Source organism: Natrix helvetica, assembly GCF_964273705.1.
Source record: "Natrix helvetica genome assembly, chromosome: 4".
Lineage (NCBI taxonomy): Eukaryota > Metazoa > Chordata > Lepidosauria > Squamata > Natricidae > Natrix > Natrix helvetica.
Window position 1 is genome coordinate 171,722,887 of NC_138550.1, and position 27,265 is coordinate 171,750,151.

The window sequence follows — 27,265 nt, forward strand, 5'->3', positions numbered from 1 at the left end:
CCTGAACAAGAAAATGCTAGCCAAGTGGCTCCGGAGGTAGCTAGGGTAATAGCTGTCCAAGACACAGATTAAAAGAAGTGGAAGGGTCCTTGTAGGTCACCTAGTCCAACCCCGTGCCCAAGCAGACCTACCTACACCATTTCTGACAGATGGCAGTCCAGTCTCTTCTTGAAAGCCTCCAGGGATGAAGCTCCCACAACCTCGGAAGGCAACTTCTGTTCCATGGGTTGATTGTTCTCAACTGTCGGGAAATTCCTCCTTATTTCCAGGTTGAATCTCTCCTTGGTCAGTTTCCATCCATTATTCCTTGTCTGGTCTTCAGGGGCTTTGGAATACAGCTTGACCCCTTCCTCTGTGGCAGCCCCTCAAATACTGGAAGAGTGCTAGGAGGTCTCCCCTGGTCCTTCACTAGACTAGCCAGGCCCAGTTCCTGCAACTGTTCATCATGTTTTAGCCTCGTCCTCTAATCATCCTGCTTGCTCTTCTCTGTCCAGTCACTCAGTGTGTGTAAAATGCTACCATTTGGCCTAGTGGTTAAGGCGTCAGGTTGCCTTAGCCATGAAATCCGGCTGGGTAACCTTGGGCCAGTCCTTTTTTTCAGCCCAACCCACCTCGCAGGGTGGCTGTTCCTCAGATGATGGGGAAAATAGGTGGGGGAAGGAGTATGGTGTTTGTTTGCTACCTTGAGTTATTTATAAAAACAATAAAGGTGGGATGCAAATAATTATGGAGTAGAGAAGCGTTTTTTCTGCTGTCCTGGATCACCTTGTTCTTCTCGGTTATCAGGTTCGGGCTGTCCCCAAAGGTGGCCTTGCCGACTCTCCAGACCGAGGAAAGACCTGGGGTTTGCCCCAAACTTTGCACTTAGACCCCATGTTTCAGGACAGCCCTGGGGAACTCTGGGAGTTGAAGTCCACGGGTCTTAAAAGTTGCCAAGCTTGGGCACTTCTGCTTCAGCTTGCTATTTTTCCCCTTCTGTCTTATCCGCAGCAAATGCCTCCAGCTCCACCCTCAGGTACGCTGACCCACCGCCCTTCACTAGAGCCCTCCCTCCCCAGGGACCCTCTGGCTGGTTTCCCTGGAGGGGGTCTCCCCCACTGCCACCACGCAGACGCAGAAACCTTTTGAAAATATGCTTTATTCACTTGGTACCAGGCAGAATACATTCTGCAAACTCTAAAAAGTTGCTGGGTTGACAAAGACAGGGCCGAGTCACGGAGCCCCCACCCCCCACCCCAGGAATCAGACCCGGCTCCTGCCAGCCTCCGGGACAGAGTCCCAGGGGCCTCTCCCCCAAAGGGCCCCATGGCTGTGCAGAGCTCGGCCCCAGTTGCATCAGGACGGAGGGCGGGAGAACTGGGGGCAACCCTTCAGGAGCAAGGAGGCAGCTTACTCCCTGGTCCTGGGAAAAGCAGGAGAAGCCCTGCAGCCCCAGGCCCGTGAAAGACGGCAGACGGGGGGAGGGGGTTGCTCTCATCTGCTGATGGGACTGGTGAGGCCCCCAAATAAACCTGAGTCCTTCTAAAGTGCCAGGGAGGCAGCCCCCTTTGCCCACCCGTTTGAGTGGCCCGGCTCCCCTCTGCCCTGCCAGGCACGCTTGGCATCAGTCCTCGTTTCTATTGCACGGATGGAAGGCAACGGCTCAAGGGATCAAATCCTGCCAGAGGACCAGCTAAAACTGGGGCACCAGGAAGGTTATTGCATCGATCCAATATATTCGGACTCAAGAGTAACGGATAGGCAACCACCACACACCCACGCACAGAGACACGGTAACACACGTTACCCACAAACACACACACACACACACACTCCGGAGGAGAATCACCTTCGTTCCCTGGGCTGGTGCCCTCAATGGGCCTCCAGGGAGGCAGCAGAAAAGGCCGGAGGGGGGAGGCTGCCCACAGCCAGCCTCCCCTTCCCCCCTCAGGAGGGGCAGGCAGGACGGAAAAGGTGAGCCTCGGCCAGCAGCAGGGAGAGTCTCACTGGCTCCCTTCGTAATTCAGCACGTAGAAGTCGTGGACGTACATGAGGATGGCGATCGGCTGACCGATGATCAAGGACATCCACACCGCTGCGTTCCCGTAGTTGCCCTGGAGGAAGCGGCTCACGAACCAGGCCAAGGGGATCTGGGCACGGGGAAGAGAGGGACACTGGTGGGCTGGGGGTCAGGGAGGCAGCAGCCCTGAGGTTTGTCCAAAGCAGGGGTCTCCAACCTGGGCAACTTTAAGCCTGGCAGGGAGTTGAAGTTGCCCAGGTTGGAGACCCCTGACTTAGATGGTCCTTCTGGCCTTTCCAACTCTATCATCATTTGTTCCTGGGGAATTCTGGGAGTTGAAGTCCGCCAGGCCTAAAGTTGCCCAGGTTGGAGACCCCTGACTTAGATGGTCCTTCTGGCCTTTCCAACTCTATCATCATTTGTTCCTGGGGAATTCTGGGAGTTGAAGTCGCAAGGGTCTCAGACCAGCTGGAGAGGCAGCCCAGGACCCTTCTGTGGGAGAAGATCGCAGCCTCCGCACTAGGCTTCCTGATCTCACCTGAGCCATCATGCCCATGAACGCCCACAGCCGGAACATCTTCAAGGGGACGCTCAGCAGGTACTGCCGGGAGAGAAATGGGAAAATCAGCTCCGAGGCAAAGGGGGCATCAAGAACGCTGCTTTCCTCTCTCTCGGTCGATCTCCGCCAGCCTGGTCTCCAAGAGACCCTGGCGGAGCCCAGGAAAGGAGGACCTGTGGGGGCTAAAGGGACACCCCAGCACCCGCCACAATGAGGTTCTGTTCTTATTTAAAAGTCCTTGCTGGAAAGGGGAGAGGGAAGGGGAGGAGGAGGGAGGAGGAGGAGGAAGAAGAGGAGAGAGGAGGAGGAAGAGGAGGGAGGAGGAGGAAGGTGGAGGAGGAAGAGGAGAGGAGGGAGAGGAAGGTGGAGGAGGAAGAGGAGAGAGGAGAGAAGGGAGGAGGAGGAAGAGGAGAGGAGGAGGAAGAGGAGAGGAGGAGGAAGAGGAGGGAGGAGGAGGAAGGTGGAGGAGGAAGAGGAGAGGAGGGGGAGGAAGGTGGAGGAGGAAGAGGAGAGAAGGGAGGAGGAGGAAGAGGAGAGGAGGAGGAAGAGGAGAGGAGGAGGAAGAGGAGGGAGGAGGAGGAAGGTGGAGGAGGAAGAGGAGAGGAGGGAGGAGGAGGAGAAGAGGAGGAGGAGGAAGAGGAGAGAGGAGAGGAAGAGGAAGGAGGAGAGGAGGGAGGAGGCCTATGGGGTCCTTGGTGCTCTAGGAGGTTGGGGGGTTTCTTGCAGACGTTTCATGAGCCAAGCCAGGGAATATCACTAGCGCTGGTCACAAGCCCTGCAAGAGCCCCCCCCCCGCCCCCCCCTGTAGCGGTCATGTTTAAAAGTTGCTAGCTGCATCACATTTCTGCTAAGCCGGCACAAAGCTTGCTCAAGGTTTTGCTTTGCAACATTTCTATGCAACATTCTTTGCTTTGCAACATTTCTATGCAACAGTCTTCTGTAACATCTTTTTGTAACATGTGAACAAGCTTGCCCGGTAACACGGATACGTGACAAGTGAACAAAGCCTGCCCAGTAACAAGTGTTTTAACCAATCATGTAATAACACGCTGTAACACAGAAACCTTTTGTATGATTTTAATAAATACCGTCTCAATCGGGCAGCCGGGGTCTTTTGGATCTTGCTGAGCTGGTTGATGCGTTGCAACACATCATGGAGTCCGTTCTTCCTTGGCACTATCAGGCCCGCCTAACCTAGGCGCACCCCAGCTGGGGTCCCATAGCCGAGCTCAGTCAGGCTCACCTCTGCAGAGGTTTTGATGCCTAGCTCCGGCTCACCTTTGCAAGGGTCCACACTCAAAGCAGACGAGGTCACCGTGTGGCAGCCAGCCACACATTCATTACAACTGGTGACCCCGACGTGCCGAATTGCCTTTCGGACGTCTCACGCCGAGTCCCGTGTCTACGTGTTCGGCGCCTTGATTCTCATCTTACGCACCTGGCGGGCAAGCGCTTCGTAAGTATGAGCTCCTCACATTCAAAGTCTCATTCAGGTTAGGAATGAACTTTCACTTTTAATCGAGAAGGCCTATAATTTGCAAAAAATTAATGGCAATACTATCCTCTTTCTAAAGTTTCTTTAAGTAAATTTTTCTAGTACTTAGAAAAACAATGTCCGCCTTATTTGGCAAAGGCTCCATAAAAATGTCTATGTGGAAGATTGGGATTTATTTCCACAAGACACAAAGAGCCCCTGCAAAAGTGTTATCTATCAAGTAAAAATTCTCTCTTCAAAATTATTTTCAATTGGCCTTTCAACTCCTCATGGAGATGTTAATTTTTCAGCTCCTCCATGGTTAGAGGAACAATTAGCAAAAGAGGAGGGGAATAAACATATGTTTTCTGCCTCTCCACCTAAATTTATTCCACAAGATCATAAAGTAATTAGTTTAAAGGATTGCCCTGCTTCGCAAGAAAAGTTTGACTTTGTATGTCTGCCTCTTATTCCCCCCCTTCTTTTCTTTTGAAAGAGTTTCTGCTGGTTTATGTTTCCTCTCCCCCCACCTCCCCCTCTCCGGGATGTCTGTTGTTTCCCCCCACACACACACACTTTTCCCTCTTTAAAAAGACTTTGTGCCGGCTTAGCAGAAATGTGATGCAGCTAGCAACTTTTAAACATGACCGCTACACCCCCCGGAGACCCTTGGGTTCCGACTGCTCCTTTCGGCTTGTGTCGGTGGGTGCAGGAGAGAAGCGAGAAGGACTAACCTCGTGGAAGAAAGCAGAAGCCAGGAAGACGGCCACCTGGCTTGCCCACTTCCCAGCCCCCCTCTTCATCATGGGCTTGTAGAAATGCCTGGGGGGAAAGAGAGGCCACCCTTAGGAGTCCGGCCCCAAAAGGAAGAGCGGGAAGAGCCGGCTGCCTCCCCCAGCCCCTCCCCTCACCCGGGCATCCTTGTCTGCTTGGACTTAGGAAGAGGAGTCAGCTGGGCAGGTACCCTAGGGAGGGCGGGGCTCCCCAACCTCGGCAACTTGAAGCCTGGCGGACTTTGGGGGATTCTGGGAGTTGAAGTCCTCCAGGCTAAAAAGTTGCCAAGGCTGGGGAGCCCCGCCCTAGAGAAGATCTGAGGATGGCATCTCACAGACAGCCTGGCAGCCCTGGCTCAAGCAGGCGGAGGGGGCATGGGAGCTTCTGCCCCAAGGAGGAGGCCATGCCAGCTGGGCCCAGAGGCCTCCTTCCATCCAGAAAGGGAGGGGAAACTCCCCATCCCACTTCTCCTCCCCAGGCCAATGGGATTCTTCGGGCTTCCGGATGGGCAGCCCTGGCAGACCCCGTCCTCGGATAAAAGGGGCAGGAGGGAGGCTGCCTCCAAGCAGGGGGGGGGGGGGGGACCCGGCCTCAGAAGCAACCCCTGTGCAGGAAGGCCCCCCGTTCCTGGGGCTGAAGGAGGAGGAGGACTCCTCTTCCCCACCCCAGACCTTCCACCCTCCAGGCAGTCCTCGATGTACGACCACAATGGAGCCCAACATTTCCATTGCTGCGCAAGGTGTTTGTTAAGTGGGTTTTGCCCCATTTCACGACCTTTCTTTCCCACAGCCGTTAAGTGAAGCACTCCAGTTAGAAGCACGGCGTTAAGGGAATCGGGCTTCCCCACTGATTTCAGAACCTGGTCAGAAGGTCGCAAAAGGGGATCACTGCGACCGTCATAAGTACGAGCCAGTGACCAAGCACCCGAATTTGGACCACGTGACCACAGGGTTGCTGCAGTGGTCGTAACTGTGAAAACCTGGTCACAGTGTTAACTTCGAACAGTCCCTAAACCAGCGGTCGTAAGTCGAGGCGTGCCTGTGCTGACTGTCCTACCTGAGGCACCACTTGTGGACTGGGATGTTCCAGTTCTGCCAGAAATACGTCACCGACTCCGCGTTCCTGCGAAAAGGCAGCGGGATCAGAAGGGGCCTGGGGTCTAGGGGGAAGATGGGCGTCTCTATGCTCCTGAGCCTTCCCCCACCCTCTCCCTTTTGGGCAGGGACCCCCCCTCCCCTTTGGTGGTCTCCCACGACCTGGAGCCCTCGCTCTGCAAGGCAAGGCAGGTCTACGCAGGCCTTGAGTGCCGGGGAAGGGGAGGTGGTGGGTCGGGGAACAGTTGAAGCTAGCACCTGAAGGCAGGACAGGAACCGATGGAGGGAAACTAACCAAGGAGAGAAGCAACCTGGAATTAAGGAGAAACTTCCTAACAGGGAGGACAATTGACCAGTAGAAGAAGGGCTTCCCTCCAGAAGGTATGGACGTTGCATCCCAGGAGGTTGTTAAGAAGAGACTGGACTTGTCTGAAATGGGATAGGGTCTCTCGCTTGAGCAGGAGAGGTGGACTAGAAGACCTCCAAGGTCCCTTCCAGCTCTATTCTGACTGACCGAATGCGAGAGGCTAAAACATGGGAAGAACGCGTGCAGGGATTGGGCATTGGCTAGTCTAGAGAAAAGAAGGACCAGAGGTGACATGATAGCAGTCTCCCAATATTTGAGGGGCTGCCCCAAGGAAGAGGGGCTCAACCTGTTCTCCAAGGCACCTGAGGGCAGGACAAGAAGCAACGGATGGACACTAATCAAGGAGAGAAGCAACTTGGAATTGAGGAGGAATTTCCTGACAGGGAGGACAATTAACCAGAGGAACAGAAGTTGCCACCAGAAGCTGTAGGTGCTTCCATCTTTACTGGAGGTTTTAAAGAAGAGACTGGACAGGGATTTGTCTGGAATGGTCCGGGATCCCCTGTTTGAGCAGGGGGGGTGGACTAGAAGGCCTCCAAGGTCCCTTCCAGCTCTATTCTGAATGATTGACATTGTCCTGCATACCGCAGCCAATTGAGGGGATTGCATCCAAAGGAATTCTTGGCTAAAGGCTCGGAGGCTCTCGTATTCCAAGGGATCCAGGGCCATTCGGACCAGTCTGGACCACGTGCCAAGAGGTAGGAGACCCTCCGAGTGGCCCATTTGCTAGATTCCATGCACAAACTCACCACCAGTCCCGGTAAAACTCCCGGTCGCCAAACTGCAAGATCTCGGCTATGAAGTTGAGGCTGGAGTGGAAGAACCAGTAGAAGAAGATGAGCCAGATGAGGTGGTTGGGGACCTGCAGAGAAAAGCGGCAAAGGAGGCCCGTGGGTGCCGGCCGTGGGCTCCTCTGGGCTCTCCAAGCACGGCCACTTCGACTCCCAGCATGCGCTCAGCCAGCAGGAGGGATTCTGGGAGCTGAAGTCCACAGGTCTGGAAGTGGCCCAGTGTGGAGAGAGCCCCCCCCCCCCCCACGGCCTTTGGAGCCAGGAAGCTCCTGGGAGAAGTGGAGACGCAGGAGAGCAATTCCCTCCCATCTTTAGGGAAGAGTTTCTGTTGAGCCTCCCAGGGCCAATCTAGACGGGCCTTGGGCTCTGACTCAGGATGGAGCCCTTCTGAAGACGCCTTCCAGGGACAGCCGCCATCCTGCGGGTGGGCCCAGAACTGGAGCTACCAACTTACCTTAAAAGAGCTCCATCCCCCCCCCCTTCCCAGCTGAGCCTTATCTCCTGCCTTTCTAATCAGGACTACAGCTCCCAGGATTCCCAGCCGGTGGTGTTTGTGGTACTTACAGCTAGCTTCAGGAGACGCTCGATGATCCTGGAATAATCCATGTCCTGCAAACCAAGACTGGCTTCAGCCTCCTCCTTACCCAAGGCAGCCGGGCCCCCACCTCCCCCAACCACTCAACCGCCCCGCCCCATCTATCTTCCAAATTGGTTGAGGAATATTAGGGTCTGAGCCCCCCCCCCAAAAAAGAACCCTCTTGGGCTTTCAGGCACGTGAATGTCAACCTCCGTAACTTCCCAGCCAGCAGGGCAACGGCTGAAGTCTACAGGCCTCCTGGGATTTGTGGGTGCTCCAACGCGGGAGATTTGAAAGAAGGGACTGGGCGGCCATTGGTCAGGAATGGTCTGGGGTCCCTGCCTGACGGACTAGAAGGCCTCCAAGCTCCCTTCCGACTCTGTTATTCTGTTAGAAACGACCGCTGAGCAATGATGCTCAGGGCACTTAAGGCGCACAGCACAAGGGGAATGGGAGAAGGCAAACCCTGGGCTCAAACTGCTTTCCTTCGCCACCTGCTGAGAAGTTGGGCCTCCCACGCCCACTGCAGGAGGAGGCATCAGCTCCAGCCATAGAGGAGTCCTCCAGGGGGCAGAAAGCAGGGCTGTCTTTATCACAAGCCATTAAGAGGAGGAGGAGGGGGGGGTCTCCGCCTTGAGGTCCTCCACAGAGAGGCCCTCCCCTCAAAGCACGCAGGCTTCTCAGGGGTCCTCGGTGTTCTCCGAGGTTGATTTTATGCAGGGGTTTCATGGCCCAAACTAGGGAACTTCACCAGGGCTAGAAACTTCATATTCTACAGCAGCGATGGCAAACCTTTTTTGGCTCGCATGTGCGGGCATGCCGCATGTGCGCACTACAGGCACAACCCCCCATTTTTACATGCTTTTTTCACCCTCCCCAGGCTCCAGAGGCTTTATAGGAGCCTAGGGAGGGCGAAAAGAGCCTCCCCCGCCCCCTCGGACGCCCTCCGGAGGCATCAGGGACCGTCCGGAGGCTTCCCTGAAGCCTTTGGAGCCCTCAAAACGATCCTCCGAGCAAACAGGAAGTGACTTCCGGGTTGCTCAGAGGGTCATTTTGAGCGCTCCGAAGGCGTCAGGGAAGCTCATGAAGCCTGGGGGGGGGGGGGGGGGGCTCTTTTCACCCTCCCCAGGCTCCTATAAAGCCTCTGGAGCCTGGGGAGGCCGAAAAATGGCTTTAAAAAAGGGTGAACTCAGCTGGCCAGTGCGCCTCGCGTGCCCTGACCAATGGCTCCGCGTGCCATAGGTTGGCCGTCACTGCTCTAGAGGCTTTCCCTGTCCGTGTTGGGGGGGTAGGGGGTGGGGTGGGGGCTGGCCCTGGGCTTCTTTGGCAGTTTCCTGCCTTGGGTATTCTTTGGCCCAACCTTAAACCTGGAGTTAACCTGGGCTTCTCTGAGTGTTGACTGGGGGGTGTCTTGTGGTCTTTTTGTTTCCACCCTGAGCTACAAAGGTTCTCCTTCGTCCCCAGAAGCTTCTAGTCCCTGGTGCTCCAAGGACCTCCAGTGTGGGGGGAAGAAAAGCAGAGCTTACCCGGAAGGGCTTCATGGAGTTCTGGATTGTGGGCACCATCCACTAGGAGAGGAAGACCAGAAGCAGCAGCTCAGTGAGGGGGCTCATGTTGCCCGGCCTAAGCAACCCCCGAGAGTGGCCCCTCTCTTGCCCTGGGCCCAGGAGAAGGGGGTGCCGAGGGGCCCACCTTCCCAGGGACAGGAATTCCAGCCACCCTTGCCCATCAGATCCAACAGCTGTGGGGTCATTCTGGTCCACTCAGAGGGAGCCGGGCTGGGGAGGGTCCTCCTGAGCCTGGGACAGAATGCAAACCTGAGGAAGCCTCGGGGGTCTTGGGCTCACTGAAGCCCACCCTGGAGCCCCTCCCTCCTCCATAGTCAGGATCAGAGTCCTTGCTGGCCGTCTCCTTAATCCAGAAGGCCCAGCAGGGCTCCACGCGGGGTTGAGAGCTGGGCCTTGTCCTCCGCCCACAAGGGCACAGCCGCCATCTGTGGGAAGGGGGCAATCCTGCACCACTCCCCTCCCCACTCTGGGTGCGCCAGAAGTCTCCTGCTTCAGGAAGAGCTGGCTCTCCTCACGAGAGGGAAGAGGCTCACCTGCCCCAGGACTCATCCTCGGAATCATGGGGGGGAAAGACAGGCCCAGAACCCCCCACCCCCACCCCCCACCCCCACCCCCATGCTTACCTGCTGAATCAGCCCCACCAGCAGCTGCAGGAAGAAGAGCTGGAGGAGGAGGAGGAGGAGGAAAGGCAGGGTGAGTGCAACCATCCAACCACTCCTTGTTCTTGTAAAGCTCCAGCTTGCAGCCTCCTTAGCACCAGACAATTTCCACAGAAACCGTGGCCTGGAACTCACGGAAGCTGCCCTCCGTGGACTCAGCAGGGCCACAAGTGGGCACAGCCTCCAGGGTGACCTGCTCTGGCTGCAGAAGGGACCGGCTGAAATCCCCTCCAGCCACGGGAGGGGGTCAGCCTAGATGACCAAGGCCCCTCTAGTGACCGTGGTCAGCGCAGCTCACTTCTAAGCTCAGCCGCCTGCGGCCGCCCCACCAGCCTATCAGTACAGGGGGTCCTCAACACACGACCCCAGTTCAGCCCCAGATTTCCATTGCTAAGCGGAAGTGAGCTTTGCTCCATTTTACGACCTTCCTTGCCACCGTTGTTAAGGGAGTCCATGCCGTTGTTAGTAAGTGAATCTGGCCCCCCCACTGCTTGTCATAAAAGTGCATCCAATCAATCCTGGGACAATGTGACCGTCAAAAATATGAGTCGGTTTCCAAGCGTCTGAATTTTAATCATATGACCACGGGGATGCCGCAACGGTCGTTAAGCATGAAAAATGGGCACACGTCACTTTTTCCATGCTGTTGTAACTACGAACGTAAATCAAAGGCTTAGCTGTCCTCGTGCCATGAAAAGCCCCACCCCCACCCCCACCCCTCCCACCCGGGACCTTCCCCGGAAAGAGACTCACCATCTCAAAGAGCCTCCGCAGAAGGAAGCGCTTCCGGATCCGTGGGGAACGGGGGAAGTTCAGCTCGTAGCACAGGGTCGGGGCCAGCAGGAAGTAGTACAGGCCTGCAGGGTGGAGAGAGGGGGGTGGGGCAGAACCTCAATGGGAGCCGAAAGCGAAGGCCGGGGGTCCGTCTCCCACCCAGGGGAGAGACAGCCGAAGGGGAGGAGGGAGAGGGCAGGTCGCTCTCCTGCTACACTCGCTTCGCATCCGCCCAGCCGGGGGGGCTGCGGGGGGGGGGGGAGAATGGAATGGGGGGGTGGGGGGGTCTGGGATCCAAGCAGTGCTGGCCCAACGAGGCAGGGGCTCCAATCTGGCCCAAGGCCACCTAAAAGAATGCGGAGAATGGGCAGGTGCCCAAAACAACCGGAAACCTTTCAATGGGTCAAAGTGGGACAAGAGGGGGAAAGTCCTGGGCAGAGAGGAAAGTTAGGTTTGCACCCCCAGAAATGCCCGCTCTGGCTCCCCCACTCCGGTTGCCACTGTTGCCTCAGGATAGCATTATTCTCCGAAGGCCCCGAAGGCAGCAGAAGCAGCAACGGACGGAAACTAACCAAGGAGAGAAGCTGCCTGGAATTGAGGAGGAATTCCCTGACAGCGAGAACCATTAGCCAGTGGAACGGACTGGAGGTTTTTAAGAAGAGACTGGACAGAAATGGTGTAGGCATTGAGCAAGGGGTTGGACTAGAAGACCTCCCAGGTCCCTTTGACTCAGTTATTCTATCATCCAGCTCAATTAATCAGTGGAACACCTTGCCACCAGAGGTTGTGGGTGCTCCATCCCTGGAGGTTTTTAAGGCAAGGCTGGGCAGCCATTCGTCTGGAATAGCACAGGGTCTCCTGCTTGAGCAGAGGGTTGGACTAGAAGACCTCCCAGGTCCCCTCCAGCTCTACTCCGATTGATTGAAAGCATCCTGTTGGTCAAAAGAATGACCCGTTGGGAGGGGTCTCTCTTTACTTATTAACGTGAGTGGAGGGGGTGACCCTGGGAGGGCCTCCCGCTCAGCTCCTGCCCCTCCTCCCACGCGACCCCCTGCTCTCCTCACCTCTGTAAGTCAGGTTGTCTGGGTAGGCCACCTCTCGTGGAACTGCGTTCCCATTGGCCTTCTGTGGCTCCGAAGCTGCAAGAGGAAGAGACGGTGGTCACTGGCCCAGGGAGGGAGCCCTTGCCCTGCCGCCACCGCCTCCGAGGGAAGCCCCAAGCAAGCTCTTCCCCTCAGGTGCAGAGCCTCTCCCCCCCCCTGGATGTCCTCCCAACCTGAGGAGGCCAGGTCAGAGGAGGTCCCTCCGCGCTCACCAGGGTCTCCTTGGGAGGCTTTCGCAGCCCTCTTCTCGCGGCACCACTTGTTGAGGTCCCTGAAGGAGAAGAGCTTGAGGAAGAAGACGGTGTGGACCGAGAGGGCAAAGATGGCCCCAACTGTGGAAGAAGATGGGAGAGAGGGGGTGAGAGGCTCTGAGGTGGGGTAATTCGTGGTGAAGAATCCAAGACTCCGCTCAGGAGGAGGGGTGGGGAGAAGCTCTCTGAACCTGGGGCCTCCAGAAGGCTGAAAGGAAGAGGCCCACGGCCACCCTGGGCCCTGAAGCAGCCCCTGAAGTCCCACAGGGAGGTCTTCCCTCCCTCCTCAACAGTGACACGGCCCAAACACCTGGCGGCCCCTGGTCAGAAGACAGGAAAGCAGCTTTCCCCTGGGTTGCTCGGTGGCTTTGGAGGCCCTCCCAGCCCTCGGCAAACAGGAGCCCATCAAATGTTCAGATGACACCAAGCTGGTAGGAAGAGCCAACCCTGCAGAAGATGGGCTCCAGATACAGGAGGGTCCCGAAAGACTTGGACGCTGGGCCCTATCAACCAAAGGAGGTTGAATGCTGAGAAAGCTAAACTTTTACGCTTAGGCGACAAAAAACAAATGCACAGGTACAGAATAGGTGGAACCTGGCTCAAGAGTAGTAACTGCCAGAGGGACCTTGGGAGTCCTAGTGGACAATCGCTTAAATAGGAGCCAGCCCTGCTGCAGCTGCCAAAAAAGCCCATGCAATCCTAAATAGCATTAACAGAGGGATAAAACCAAGATCAAGGGAGGTACTAACACCACACTATAAAGCCTCACTAAGACCACCCTTGGAATCCTGCATCCACTTTTGGTCATGAGATGTTGAGACTCTAGAAAAAGTGCAGAGAAGAGCAACCAGGAAGAGGAGGGGACTGGAGAACAAAACATACAATGAACGGTTGCAGGAACTGGGCCTGGCTAGTCTAGTGAAGAGAAGGAACAGCAGTCTTTGAGGGGCTGCCCCAGAGAGGAGTTAGGGGGTCAAGCTGTTCTCCAAAGCACCTGAAGGCCAGGCAAGGAACAATGGGTGGAAACTAATCAAGGAGAGAAGCAACTTAGGAGAAACTTCCTAACAGTGAGAACAATTAATCAGTGGAACTGCTTACTACCAGAAGTTGTGAATGCCCCAACACTGGAGGTCTTTAAGAAGAGGCTGGGCAGCCATTTGTCTAGGCCATCTCCTGCGTCAGCAGGGGTTGGGATAGATGACCTCCAACTCTGTTATGTGTTAAGTCTGACCATGGTGGCAGGAAACTGGGGAAGACGCAGCCCCATCCCTGAACAGCTGATGGGACCAGGACAAGCTGTGTCCAGGCAAGGCAGTCCAAGCGCCAGGTTGCCCCAAGGCCCCCCACCCAGCCCATTTGCACCAGGCGGCCTGCCTTGCGAGACCCCCGTCGCAGAAGAGGACCCACCTGGAGTAATGGAGGTGACTGCCAGCACCACCAGGGCAGGGAAGCACAAGACCATCAAGAGGTTGAATGTGTGCAGGACGGTCCCACTGCGCTCCGATAAGGAGCCCTGAAGCACAAAGGGGCTGAATCAGAGGGGGCCCCACCCCGCAAACAAAGGCTTGAGCCTTCTTCCCCACCCCCAGCATCCCTGCTCACCGCTGCCAGCTTCTTCTCCACGTGGAAGGCCACCAGGGCGAAGCCATTGGCCGCTGAAAAGGAAGGCAGGAGGATGCTGGACTCCGCCACAGACAGGCCGGACCCAAAGGTGGTTGCCCCTGCTCCCCCAAAGGCCTGGGGCTTCCCTCGCCCCTAAACCTGTGGCTGGGAGGCCCCCTTAGCCCTCTCCATGCCACGCCAGAGGGTCCTGAACAAGAGCCCCCCCCAGCAAAGCTTCAGGGGTTCAAGCAATACAGAGGCAGTAACAACCCACCCCCATCCCCCCATCCCCCTCCCAAAGGACAGAAAAGGCGGGGGGGGGGGCAAGCGGACTCACCAATAATAAGGCATGGAGCTGGCCAGCTGTAGGGATTCTTCAGAAACAAGGAGACGACCTGGATGGGGTCCACCAGGATGCCATACCTGAAAAATAAAGGATCTTCTTGGGTGCAGGCCCACTGGAACCGGGGGTGGGGGGTGGGGTGGGGAGCTGCTATTGTGAGATGTGGCAGCCTGTCAGTCTTCCCCCCCCACCCTTGCAAAGTGTTGTCTATTTTCCCTGGTGCTTTCTGAGCTTCCTTGGTTTCTTGCAGACGTTTCATGACCCAACTAGATAACGTCATCAGTGCTAGTTCTCTGCAGTTTGAACACTGCCCCCCCCCCCATCCACAAGTCTGTCCCAGGGGATTCCAAGATTTTTAACCAAGGGGAAGGGAGTGGCCTGGCTGCCCTCTCAGCTTTAAAGAATGGGCTGGGAGGCCCTTCGTGTCTTCAGACCGTGGGAAATGGCTTAAACCATGCTTTGCCTCAGGCCCCACCCTGCATTTTATGTCGGGAGGGGTGCACGCACAACACGCCCTGCACGAATGCCCCCCTCGTGTGAATGGGACTTTGCCCGCCGTAGGGGAAGGTAGCAGCCAGCCTTCCAAGTTGCAGAAAGAAGATATTTGATGGCCCTGTGGCACTGGCCTGAGTGGAGTGGGCAAACTTTGAGGTCACCGTGGAGGGGCTGAAGCAGATCGGCCTCTAAACCAGGGGTGTCCAACCTTGGCCACTTGAAGACCGGTGGACTTCAACTCCCAGAATTCCCCGGCCAGCTGTGATCTCAAGGCAAGAGATGAGGCTTTGCTGGGAAGAGATGGAGGGCATGCAGAGCAACGTGGAGCCACAGGGGGGCAGCACCGCCCCCCCTTGCCCATCTGCCAGAAGCAGAAAACTGCCAGGCAGCTTCCCAGCCTGGTACCTTGGCTGGCATTGCAACAGGGGCTGCAGGACCACCAGGCCTAGCCTGACCTTCTGGGCAGGGGCTGGAGGGGGAGGACACCCCCTTTCCTAGTCCATTCAGTGGCAGTTTTGTTCCACAGAGAATCAACCTTGTGAACTCTCAAGTTTCCTCTTTCCATTATGGACTCAAAATGGACAGGGATTAATAAATACATACATGGACATATATGTATGGGCGTAAGTATGTATGTAGCAGGTGTGCATCTGTGTTATGTATGTAGATATGGGTAGATATATACTTTCTTTTGAAAACAGGAAACAGAATTTTCATTTTTGAGATATACCAGTGTGCTGACAGTAAAAAACAACGTTATCTTATCTTTTATCCAATAGCTTCACTACTCTCTACAGTGGTTAGATGTCCATGGAGGCTCTCCATCATCCAAACCATGGTTGCCCCAAAGGGACTTTTTTCCCCTTTGAAAATGTGTCACTTCTCATCCAAGAAGCATCTTCAGTTCTGACTAACTGGTGGGGAAGGGAAGGATTTATGCTCCTGCAGTTATCTGGGACACCTTTGGGACAGTGGCTACAGAGACCCACCCACCCCTGCTAAAGCTGAGGGCAAGCAAGGCTACAGAAGGGAGACTCTGGTGGGTTCTGTGCCCTGCCTAAACTGACTTGGCACCCAAGGGCAATCTATCCCTAACCCTGTTGCCCTCCATCACCTCAATGGGGCCTTCGAGCATGGCCCCCTCGTGAGCCCCTCCCTCCTGGGGAAGAGGCCAGGGAGCAGGGCCGGGGGGGTGGGGAATAGGCTCCCCTGGCAAGGCTTGAGGGCAGCAGCCACACCGGGAGGAAGAGATCCTGGCACTTACTTGATGAGGTTCTCCAGGAAGAGGCGGGCGTTGCAGAGGACCTGCAGGGAAAGATAATGATCAGGGCAAGAAGGAAGGGAGGAAGGGGAAGGGCTGTTCAACTCAGGTCCCAGCTGGACAACAAAGGTCAGATTGAACCCCAGGAAGGGACCTGGCCTGGGACGGAGAAGCCAACACTGGACAGGCTTCAGACAAGGTTGACCGATGTGGCTAACAACTCTAAAAATGATTTCTTTTTTAAAGGAAAGGATATAATTTTCAAGCATTTGGCTAAAAGAAAGTAATGGTGGATAAGAACAACAATCCAGATTGTCAGAATGTCCGTTATTAAGCAAGACACTTCTTAAGTGAGCTTTGCCCCCTTTTTACCACCTTTCTTACCTCTGTTGTTAAGTGAACCACCATAATTGTTAAATCATGGCTTCCCCATTCACTTTGCTGGCCAGGTGGTTACCCAAAGGGATTACATCACACACTCACACACACACCACACAACTGTCGTAAACATGAGTCAGTTGCCAAGCATCTGAATTTTGATGATGTGACCACGGAGATGATGCCATGGTCATAAACGGGGGTGGGGGTGATGGCAGGGACATCCTCAGAACTGGGTGTCCAGATCAGCCATGTAGGCAACCTCGTCCCTTCCGGGGACCCAGAGGACCCCCAGTGTGGGCAGCCTTGCACAACACGTCTCATCGTTTGCAGAGTTTGCACCGCAGTCATAACAAGGGGAAACTTCCCATCTCCGCTGATACAGAGCAAAGGGATCACACCCGGAGTTTTCCGGAGTATAAGACGCACCAAGATTTTGAAGAGGTGCATTTTTAAAAAAAGTTTTTGCAGTCTGCAGGCCTCCCAAACCCTCTGCAGGCTTCTTTTTTTGTGAAAAACGGGGCATGCAGAGAGTTCGAGAGGCCAGCAAAGTGCTCCTAGGGGCTGGGGGGGGGGCAAAAACAAGCCAAAAACGGGCCCTTTTTTTGGCCAAAAAAAGGGCGTGCATAGCCTTTAGGAGGCTTGTAGAATGCTGGGGGGGGGGTGCAAAAACGAGCCAAAAACAGCCCGTTTTCTGATCATTTTTGCCCTCCCCGACCCCCAGGAGCAGGCTCCCAAACCCTCTGCACGTCCCTTTTTTGAAGGGGGCAGGGGTTCGGGAGGCCAAAAATGCTGCATTCAGTGCATAAGAGACACCCAGATTTTCTCCCTCTTTGGGGGGGGGGGGGGGGGGACGTGCGTCTTATACTCCGAAAAATATGGCAATTCTGTTCAATTTTTGTCCAGAGGGAACCAGTCAGGTCGGAGCCAGGGGGAGTCCTACCTTGGCAAATTGAAGGCTTTTGGACTTTAACTCCCAGAATTCCCCAGCCTGCTTAGCTGCCTCTCCCCAAGTTCAAAACGTGCAGAATCACAACTTGCAGCAACTGGGGGGGGGGGGGGGGAGGCTGCTCCTCCCAGGCACCGGAGGGGCCTTGGTGTGCCAGGCGTGTGGTTACAAGGCAGGGCACCCCACAGCTTCAGGGCAAAGGTTGCCCAGAGCAAAGGGGAGATGTGCAGAGAACACCCTGGACTCCCTCTCCTCCCCCAGGGTTGACTCATCCTGCAGCCGACTCGGAGGCGACCTTTGGCGGGCTCGCTGGGTGTCCGGAGGGCGGATGGGCTGGCGGCACCAGGCACCGCCACACCCTGGTTGAAGATCAAGGAGCCAGCGTGGCAAGGGACTGCCACCTCCAACTGCCACTGCCGGTTAGGGGAGCAGCCCGAAGCAGGAAGGCGGGTGACGGCGGAGGTGCCCAGCTTGTGGTTCGCGGACAGAGGGGGCGCCCCACTTTTGGTCAAGGTCTCATGACGGAGAAGCCCCCCGCCCAGGGGTGGGTGCTAGCCATGCAGCAGTCTTTGGCCAGGGTGGCCAACAGTGGGCATTCCACCAACATTGACAGGAAGTCCTTCTCTTTAGATGAGAGGGTGTCCAAACTTGGCAACTGTTAAGACCTGTGGACTTCAACTCCCAGAATTCCCCAGCCAGCTAAGCTTAAGGTCTTAAAAGTTGCCAAGTTTGGACCCCTGTATGGACTTCTCAGAAAGCTCTGATCTGCAACGGAAAGACCGAAATCCGTCTCCTTAAAATGCTGTCAGAAGCCCCTCACTCACTCGTCTGTTCAGAGGGGGTCCAAGGGACTCTCTTTGGCTGAACATATGTTGGGGGGGGGAGTTTCAGAAGACGCTGCCCCAAAGTAGTCTCTGGTCCACACAAACAAACCCAGGAGGATCGGTTGCAGCAAGTGGGGATGGCAAGTCTAGAGAAAAGAAGGAGTAAGGGGGCACATGAGAGCAGCCTTCCAATATTTGAGGGTCTGCCCCAAAGAAGAGGGGGGTCAATCTATTCTCCAAAGGACCAAAAAAGCAAGACAAGAAGCAGCGGGTGGAAACTAATCAAGAGGAGAAGCAACTTAGAACGGAGGAGAAAGTTCCCGACAGCGAGGACAATTAACCAGTGGAACAGCTTGCCACCAGAAGTGGTGGGTGCTTCCATCAGTGGAGGTTTTTAGCAAGAGACTGGACAGTCATTTATCTTAAGTGGTGTAGGGTTTCCTGCTTGAGCAGGGGATTGGAATAGACGACCTCCAAGCTCCCTGCCAACTCGGCTATTATTCTTCTGTTTTCCCTGAGCGGTGCCCCCTGGCCCACTTGGCTAAAGCCAACTCAGACTATCTTGCTTGGCACAGCTCGCAACCAGATCCCCATCCAGGAGAGGCAGGTCTGCAGGGCAGATGGCCCTTGGGAGCCAGCCCAGCACTGGGGTTGTCTGTCCTGCAGTCACACCAGCTTCCTAAGGTCAGCCTTCTGGATGCCAGGAGGCGTCACAGCTCTCATGAAGGTGCTCCCGGCAGCGTTCTCCCTCCCCTGGGTTGGCCCTAATGACCCTCGAGATGCAGGACCTGCCTGGATGTCACCCCCATGCTCCAGGATTGAGCCCCCCCCCAAAATTCCTGGAGGCTGAAGCCTCTTTTCCCCAGGGAAGATGCCCTCAGGAGCCTCAGTGGGCACTGAAATGGCCCATTAAGAGCTGCCCTCCCTTGGTGTGCCCGCTGGCAACCGGATACGGGGTCCTCTGGACTGGAACTGATCTTCCCTGCAAAGGCGCTTGAGGAAGCTTCACAAGTGGACAAGTGGGAGGCTTGGAGAAAAGATGGGGGGGGGGGGAGAAACAGGGCAGTCCTCTAGCAGACCAGGGATGTCCAACCCTCTTGGCCTGGGGAATTCTGGGAGTTGAAGTCCACATCTCTTGAAGTGGCCAGGTATGCAGGCCCCTGCTAGCAGAAAAACATCTGACAGCAGCATGGAGACCTAAAACCTTCCCACCCCAATAGAAACCTGGAAGACCCCAACCCATCAACTCCCACCCCACCCTCCAACCCCCAAGGGTCCGTCACCCATAATGTCCTCAGCCAATGAGAAGCCAGAAGCGCCACAGAAACCTCGTCCCAGCACGAGCCGCCACTCGACCCAAGCCAAGACCGCCAGGCTGGCGAGCTGTTGAGACCACAATGTCCCCTCTGTGCTGCGAAGTGGCCGCCGAGAATGTCTGCCTGGCAGGATGCCAGCTTTCGCGGCCAAGGCCCAAGAAATGCAGCTGCCGCCCGGGGGTGCCAAGGGGCAGCGAGCCAGGAATCAGGGCCGCCAGTGGTGAAGGCAGGGGCTACTCACCAGCATGACCACACACCAGTTCAGGATGCCCCTGTAGTTGCTGAAGCCGCTGGCAGAGCTGAGCAGGGAATCCTGCAGCTTGTGACACCTGGAGGGGGGAAGGGAGGAGCCACAGGTTAGGCTGTGTTTCAAAGGGGGACCCTGGGAGTTGGAGTCCAATACGCCCATCCTCAGTGCAGCCCAACATTCCCAAAAGGGTTGGACTAGAAGACCTCCAAGGCCCCTCCCAACTCTGTTATTCCTCTGATTGGAGCAGTGCCCCCCTGGCCCAGTTGTGCCAGAGCAATTTTCTGCCAGAGGGGATTTTTCCAGCTTCATCAGCGGCCTTCAGTGCGGGGTAATCTGGATATGGAAAGCCCCAAGAAGAGAATACAGAATAGGATATAGAACAGCAGGGTTGGAAGGGACCTTGGAGGTCTTCTAGTCCAACCCCCTGCCTAGGCAGGAAACCCTACACCACTCTGGACAAACCACTGTCCAGCCTCTTCTTGAAAACCTCCAGGGACGGAGCAGCCACAACCTCTGGAGGGAACTTCTCTTCCACTGGTTGATTGTCCTCACCGTCCGGAAGTTTCTCCTTAGTTCTAGGTTGCTTCTCTCCTTGATTAGTTTCCACCCATGGCTTCTTCTCCTGCCCTCAGGTGCTTTGGGGAGTAGCTTGACCCCTTCAAAAATTGGAACACTGCTGTCATGTCATCGTCCCCCCCCCACCGTCCTTCTTTTAATTAAAGAGGCAGTCCTCAGTTAGAAAACATCTGGGGTTAAAAAAAAAACCCATCTTTGCAATCAATCGTTGCCTCCACAACCTCCCAGCAACCCACAGTGACGCAATCACCCCTTGCACACTTCACAACTGCCTTGCCCCAAGCAGAGTTCATGGAGAATGAAAATCGCAAGTCCTGAGAAATTGTGCCTAGCGACTGAGCTGCTGGTCCCACTGGCGTTGCTGAGGGAGGACGATCTCTGAAGAGCAGCTGAGACTTTGGAAAGAGAAGAGCAACCAAGAGGACGGGGGCCTGGAGGATAAAACATGCAGGAACTGGGCAGGTCTAGCTTGATGGAAAGGACAGGGGAGCAGGCTTCCAATATCTGGGGGGCTGATCCAAAGAAGAGGGGCGCAACCTATTTTCCAAAGCCCCTGAAGGCAAAAACAAGAAGCAATGGTTGGAAACTAATCAAAGAAAGCAGCAACCTGGAATTAAGGAGAAATTTCCTGACAGTGAGGACGATCAACCAGTGAAACAGAAGTTGCCTTCAGAGGTTGTGGGTGCTTCCATCACTGGAGAAATGGTATAGATTCTCCTGCTTGAGCAGAGGGTTGGACTAGACGACCTCCAAGGTCCCTTCCAGCTGTTATTCTGCTCATGTCAAGAGCCGGATTCTCACTGGACTCCACCCACTTTGAAGTCTCTGCCAGCCGCTCTCACTCAAGGAACTTCCCACCACACCCAGGTGTGCCACTCCTCCTGCGCCTTTCAACCTTCAGCCCCAGGTTGAAAGATCCTGTCAATCAGAAGCTATTAATCATTCTGGTCCAGCCCAGCTTCCCCCCCTTCCCCGCCAGCCCTCTCTAGCCACTTGTGGCCCTTGGAGCCCCAGCGGCCTTGAGCGAGGGGGAAGAGGGGCCCGGGGACCTCATGCCTGGCCAGCCCTTTTCTGCTTGCAAGTACCAAGAAAACATTGGGGGGTCCAGAGTTTGGGACAGCCCCCCTCTCCTGGGTGTCACTGCTTCCAGACGGGGGGTCGAAGGGCTCCCCTCCATTAGGGGGCCTGTGGCTTCCCTGTGCCAAGGGGGCAGGAGGAGAGGAAACGGTGGGGCAGGAGCAAACATCCACATCCACATCAGGTTCCTGCGTGTCCTTTTGCAGAAAGGCCCAACTCCGGAAAGGCCCCCGCAGAAACTCCGCAGAGATTCTCCATCCTGCAGGTCAGACTTGTGCCAAAAGGCAGCTGGGCTTCCTTGGCTTTTCCTCTTGAAGACGTTTCACTTCTCATCCAAGGAGCTTCTTCAATTCATCATTCAGTTCTTCATGAACTGAAGAAGTTTCTTGGATGAGAAGCAAAACGCCTTCAAGAGGAAAAGCCAAGGAGGCCCAGCTGCCTTTGGGACTCAAGGCCTCTTCTCCCTTCGGGGGCAATGAGTGTGGACCCCCTCCCCACAAAACAGGAACACCTCCAACACCCACACACCCCGTGGCCCCCAACTCTTTGAGCTCCTGTGGGGGTCACAATGCCCGCGTCCCTGCTGCTGTTCACAGCTGGCATTTAGCAAAAACCGAAGCCCACCTGGGCTACGCAGGAGCCTCCATTGGGCCAAGATCCGGACTTTGGAAGTGGATGGGGTGGAAAGCGGCCATGGGTGCAGAATTGCTCCTTGGTAAATCAATTCCTGGTAAGGAGGAGGAGCCAAACCGGTTCCTGCTGAGCTCCAAAGGCTTCCCTTGCCTCTCGGTGCCAACCTCTGGCCCCAAAGGTGCCCCACCTCCGTCCAGCCCTGGGGAGAAGCCTTGCCAGGGCACATTAGAGCTTGCCTTGGACAAGTCTATCGCTTAGACCCCTGGGATGCCTGACAGGCTGGTGAGAGATGGGAGCCTGACTCAATGCCCAATTGAGTCTGGTTCAGACTTGACTACCCTCCTACACGATTCAAGGGCCTCCCCTTTGAGACAGCTGCCCAGAGCGAGGGGCCAGTGGCTCTCTTGGAAGAGGCTGGCAGGGAAACAGCCCTGAGAAGCAGGCCTCTGCTCCCCCCCAACTAGGGTGAAGAACCACCCAGCCCAACGGCCTTCTTAGCGGGCCATTAAGCAGGAAAGCCAGTGGAGGTGAGGGACCCTGGGGTCACTTTGGAGCCTTATGCCTTTCTCTGCTACCTGAAGAATTTGCTCTGGGGCTAAAACCCCAAACCCTCCCTAGAAAAACCCGAGGGAGCCTGTTCATCAGGGTACCAAGCTCTGCCTCCCCCCCCCCCTCTTCCCAGCCACATTCCTGAGAAGGAAAAAAATGCAGACCAGGGTTCCTTTAAAGAGGGAGGCCCCCCAGGCTTCTCCTCCCTTCCCTGCCAGGAGGAAAACTGGGGGGGGCTCCTATTACAGGCCCCCTGCAGCCCCAGAACACAGAGAGGGGTGGGAGCAGCAACAGGAGCTGCAAAACTCTGCCCCCCCCCAAGCCCAGCCCAACAGGTCAAAGCCCAGCTGAGCCTCCCCCGTGTTGGCTTTCCAGAGCTGTTCCAGGCACAGGAGACCCTCCCAGGGTCTCCCCCAGGGCAGGGGACCAGAACATCCCAGGAACACGTAGCTGAGTCTGCAAACGGGGGTCCCAGCAAAATAATAAATAGATGGCAAATGTACGGGGTGCCAGGATAATCTTGCAGGATCCAATCCGAGTCGGTCACTGCCAGGACCAGAGTTTTCTTCTTCCGAAGCTGTGGGGCTCATGCTGGAGCCCATCCTCCGGGACCCTCTCCTGGGAGAACAAAGCTTTGGCCCCACTGAGTGACCCAGATCGCCTCTTGTCAAATGGAAAGCCTAAGGAGTGCAGGATCCTGACCCGAGAGCCTCGCTCCCATGCAAATTCCGAGGGTGCAATTTGTTCCTGGCACCGGTAAGGGATCAACTATCCAAGCCAACTTGTGTTATGCCAGCCAGGGCGTGAAGGTTGCGGTTCAGTGGCAGCCGCTAGGGCACCTCCCCAAGTGGGAGAGTTGGCTCTCTCAAAACAAACGCCTCGCCCAGAGAAACGCTCGCCCAGGGAGCCCGTTTCTGCACCGGAGGAAGAAACAGGCCAAGCATTATACGCCCATCCAGAAGAGCGTCCAACTTGCCTGTTTGCAGAGTGGGCAAGAGGTCAACCCTGCAACCTGCCGCTAACTACCCTGAATTAATGTTTGCCATTATTCACTCAAATGCCTAATCAACCCTTGGCTCAGCCAAAACAAGGACTCTGAACTCTGCAGGTGGCTTTAGTTGCCATGTGTTGACCGGCTGTGGAGATCCTCTGCCACCCAGGCCAGGGTGGTCCCAAAAGGGTTTTCAGGAGCCAACTGGATCTTCTGGTTTTTCTTTGAAAGAGGTTTCTCTTCTCATTCCAGAAGCTTCTTCAGCTCTGACTGGATGGTGGGGAAGGGAAGGATTGATGCTCCTTGCGGACACCTGGTCATTTCAAGGAGTATCAATCATTCCATTCCTCACCATCCAGTCAGAGCTGAAGAAGCTTCTTGGATGAAAAGCAAAACAACTTCAAAGAAAAACCAGAAAGTCCAGTGGCCTCTTTAAAAAAAGCCCCTTTGGAATTTCCATCTGTTGCTTCTTGTCCTGCCTTTGGGTGCTTTGGAGAACAGTTTGACCCCTGCCTCTTCTTTGGGGCAGCCCCAGAGATATTGACAGGACTCTTGGCAAGGCAGGGTAGGGGGCCCAGCCCCAGGAGACAGCGGGAGAAAGCTGCTCTCCCTCCCCTCTCAGAAGGAGACACAGAGGAGCTGCTGTTGAAAGGCAGATCACCTTTGTCCTGCTAAACTGATGACACAGCCGAGGCAGAGGGGAGTTTCTCTGAGGGTGTGCCACTCCTTTCTATGCTCTGGAGTGAGGAAAACTTTCCTGCCGGGCTTGGGGTCTGGGAGAGCGTGTGTGTGTGTGTGCACACCAGGTGCCTTTCGCAAGGAAGTCCAAAGGTTTTTCCCACTTCTGGTGCAAGCACGGCGTGCCTCATGTGAGCTTCCCGTCAAGCTCTTGTGACACCCAGCTTTCACAGAAGGCTGCACAGCGTTGCGAGAGGTCAGGGCAAGCAGTTTGAACTCAGCGCAAACAACCACAGGCAATCAGGCTCTCGCCAAAGAGGAGGAACTCAGTTTCTAGCGGCCGCTTCCTTGGCACAAACAGCAAAGCACCAAGGGTTTTTTTTTCTCTATTTCCCTTTTACAACTAGGAAGCTTCTCTCCCAGAGCAGAATGTTGGGTTTGAAAGAAAGGCAAGAAGAACACACACACACACACACACACCACCCCCAAAGTATAGCCCGACTCTTGATCAGAATAGAGCTGGAAGGGATCCTGGAGGTCTTCTAGTCCAACCCCTGCTCAAGCAGGAGAGCCTATATATCCCGTTTGAGACAGGTGACTGCCCAATTTTTTCTTCAAAACTCTCCAACCCAAAGCCCAGAAAAACCCACCCTGGAGGTCTAAACTCTCACCTCCCTGGCTACTTTTACCCCCCACCCAAAAACAGTTCGAACAGTTTAAGACCCCCCTCAAAACAACCTCCACGCAGAAGCCCTAAATGCAGTGTCCGCCCCCATGGAGAGCCACACTTTCAGCCCCCTCCCCTTGAAACCAAGGGGGAGAGAGCAAGTGGGGCAGCACAGCCCCACACTAGAGGAGGGGGCGAAGGGAAAGGACCCTCACCCTGCCCCGCCTTGACCCCAAAGGGCAAAAGGTCAAGCCCAGCCCGGGGGGGGGGGTGGCCGCGGGAATTCTGGGAGTTGGAGTCCCCCTCCCTCTTCCAGTTTGCCAAGCGCCCCTGGGTGGGTGCGTGGGGGGCTTCCAGAGGAAGAAACAGCTGGGAGGACCCTCCCTCCTCTTCCTCCTCCTGACGACCCCCCTCAGACAGGGAGGGCGGGGGTCTCTCTCCAGGGGGCGGGGGGGGGGAATCTCCCTACCTGAAGTCGGCGTCGCAGGAGGGGTCCGCGCCATCGCCGGCGCCGCGCTGGGCCGGGCTGGCCTCTCCCTCTCCGCCGCGGGTCTGCCGAGAGCCTCCGCCCGCGACCACCGTGCGCCTCCTGGGCTGCTGGGCGCCGCCGTTGCCGCGCTCGCCCATGGCTGTCGGGGCTGTCGGGGCGGCCGGAGGGAGCGCGGGCCCCGCGGCGCCTTCCGCCTCCTGACCGTCCGTTGCTCCCCGCGCGCCCGGCCCCGCCCCCTCGGAGGAAGCCGCCAACGCCGCCAGCGCCCTCCCGCGTCGCCTCGGGGACACCGTAGCTCCGCCCACCGCACGCGCAGAGCCCCTCCCTCCCTCTCTCCCTTTTTCTCTCTCCGCCGGCCCGCCGGACGCTCTCGCGCGCCCGCCGGGAAATGTAGTCCCTTTTAAACGCGCCCGCCCGGCGCGCCCACCAATGGCAGGCGAGGGGGCGGGGCGCGTCCTGGGGAGGGGGAGGGGCTTGGGATGGATGGGCGGGGAAATCCTCCGCCTCAGAAATCTTCCGCCTTAACCCTTGCTTACCCGCCGCCTTTTCCAAGCTTTGGTTTAGACTACTAGAGGATGGAGGCGCGGCGGGGGGAGCCCTTCCTTTCCCCGCATCGGGGCATTTTGGCCTTCGATCGGTCCGAGCCCCGAGGGTGTCCCTGGATCCTTCTCAGCCCGGCCCTCACGGCGCGGAACTACATGTCCCGAGGAGCCCCGCGCGACCAGGCACCGCCCTCCGCCTCCAGCGCAGACGAGCGGCGCACTGGGCCAATGGGAGAGCGGGGGCGTGGCTTCTCGCCGGCTGCCCGCGGGCGATGCGCGGCGGAGGAATCGCAGGTGCTGCGAATTGGGGGCGGGGCTGGCCGTTCGGAGAGACCCCCCCGGGAGTCTGTGGCCCGCCCATCCCCACCCGCCCCTCTCCGGCGGGGGGGGGGAGCGTGTAGCAAAGCCGGGGGGGGGGGGCTGTAGGGGTACCGCGCTCCATTCGGGGGTCTCCCCCAGGTGAGCCCAGTTAGAATAGAAGAGGAATAGAATAGAGGCAAGGTGTAGGGGAGTAGAGTAGTGGGGGGGGGGGTAGTAGAGTAAAAGGGTACAGGAGTAGAGTAGAGTAAAAGAATAGAGTAGTGGAGTCGTAAAATAGAGTAGAGTAGAGTTGTAGAATAAAAGGGTAGGGTAGGGTAGACCCGAGTAAAGTAGTAGGGTAGAAGAGTAGAGTACTAGAATGGAATAGAGTAGTAGAATAGGGTAGAAGAGTAGTAGAATGGAGTAGAGTAGAAGAGTAGAGTAATAGACTAGGATAGAAGAGTAGACTAGAGTAGTAGAGTAGAGTGATAGGGTGGAATAGTAGAGTAATAGAATGGAGTAGAGTAGGGTAGTAGAGCAGGAGAATAGAATACAAGGGTAGGGTAGAGGAGTAGAGTACTAGAATAGAGTAGAGTAGAAGAGTAGAGTAATAGACTAGGATAGAAGAGTAGAATAAAGTGGTAGGGTGGAATAGTAGAGTAGTAGAATGGAGTAGAGTAGAGTAGGGTAGTAGAGCAGGAGAATAGAATACAAAGGTAGGGTAGAAGAGTAGAGTAGAAGAGTAGAGTAGAAGAGTAGAGGAGAAGAGTAGAGTAGAAGAGTAGAGTAGAGTAGAGTAGAAGAGTAGAGTAGAAGAGTAGAGTAGAAGAGTAGAGTAGAAGAGTAGGGTAGAAGAGTAGGGTAGAAGAGTAGAGTAGAAGAGTAGAGTAGAGTAGAAGAGTAGAGTAGAAGAGTAGAGTAGAAGAGTAGAGTAGAAGAGTAGAGTAGAAGAGTAGGGTAGAAGAGTAGAGTAGAAGAGTAGAGTAGAAGAGTAGAGTAGAAGAGTAGAGTAGAAGAGTAGAGTAGAAGAGTAGAGTAGAGTAGAAGAGTAGAGTAGAAGAGTAGAGTAGAAGAGTAGAGTAGAAGAGTAGAGTAGAGTAGAAGAGTAGAAGAGTAGAGTAGAGTAGAAGAGTAGAGTAGAAGAGTAGAGTAGAAGAGTAGAGTAGAAGAGTAGAGTAGAAGAGTAGGGTAGAAGAGTAGAGTAGAAGAGTAGAGTAGAAGAGTAGAGTAGAGTAGAAGAGTAGAAGAGTAGAGTAGAGTAGAAGAGTAGAGTAGAAGAGTAGAGTAGAAGAGTAGAGTAGAGTAGAAGAGTAGAGTAGAAGAGTAGAGTAGAAGAGTAGAAGAGTAGGGTAGA

The 27,265-nt window shown here is 55.8% G+C and overlaps 1 protein-coding gene across 1 annotated transcript; it reads right to left on the minus strand.

Annotated features, from left to right (window-relative positions):
* Positions 1 to 1,134: 1,134 nt before the first annotated feature.
* On the minus strand, positions 1,135 to 25,340 carry DGAT1 (diacylglycerol O-acyltransferase 1). Its single transcript, XM_081952591.1, has 17 exons — positions 25,049 to 25,340; positions 19,400 to 19,487; positions 15,695 to 15,735; positions 13,930 to 14,015; positions 13,593 to 13,645; positions 13,398 to 13,503; positions 11,952 to 12,071; positions 11,701 to 11,775; positions 10,616 to 10,719; positions 9,827 to 9,865; positions 9,162 to 9,203; positions 7,623 to 7,667; positions 7,017 to 7,129; positions 5,863 to 5,928; positions 4,767 to 4,854; positions 2,538 to 2,600; positions 1,135 to 2,129 (listed from the first exon to the last, which is right to left on the minus strand). The coding sequence occupies exons 1-17, from the start codon at positions 25,204 to 25,206 to the stop codon at positions 1,983 to 1,985; spliced, it is 1,434 nt and encodes a 477-aa protein (XP_081808717.1). The 5' UTR covers positions 25,207 to 25,340; the 3' UTR covers positions 1,135 to 1,982.
* Between the last annotated feature and the right edge of the window lie 1,925 nt (positions 25,341 to 27,265).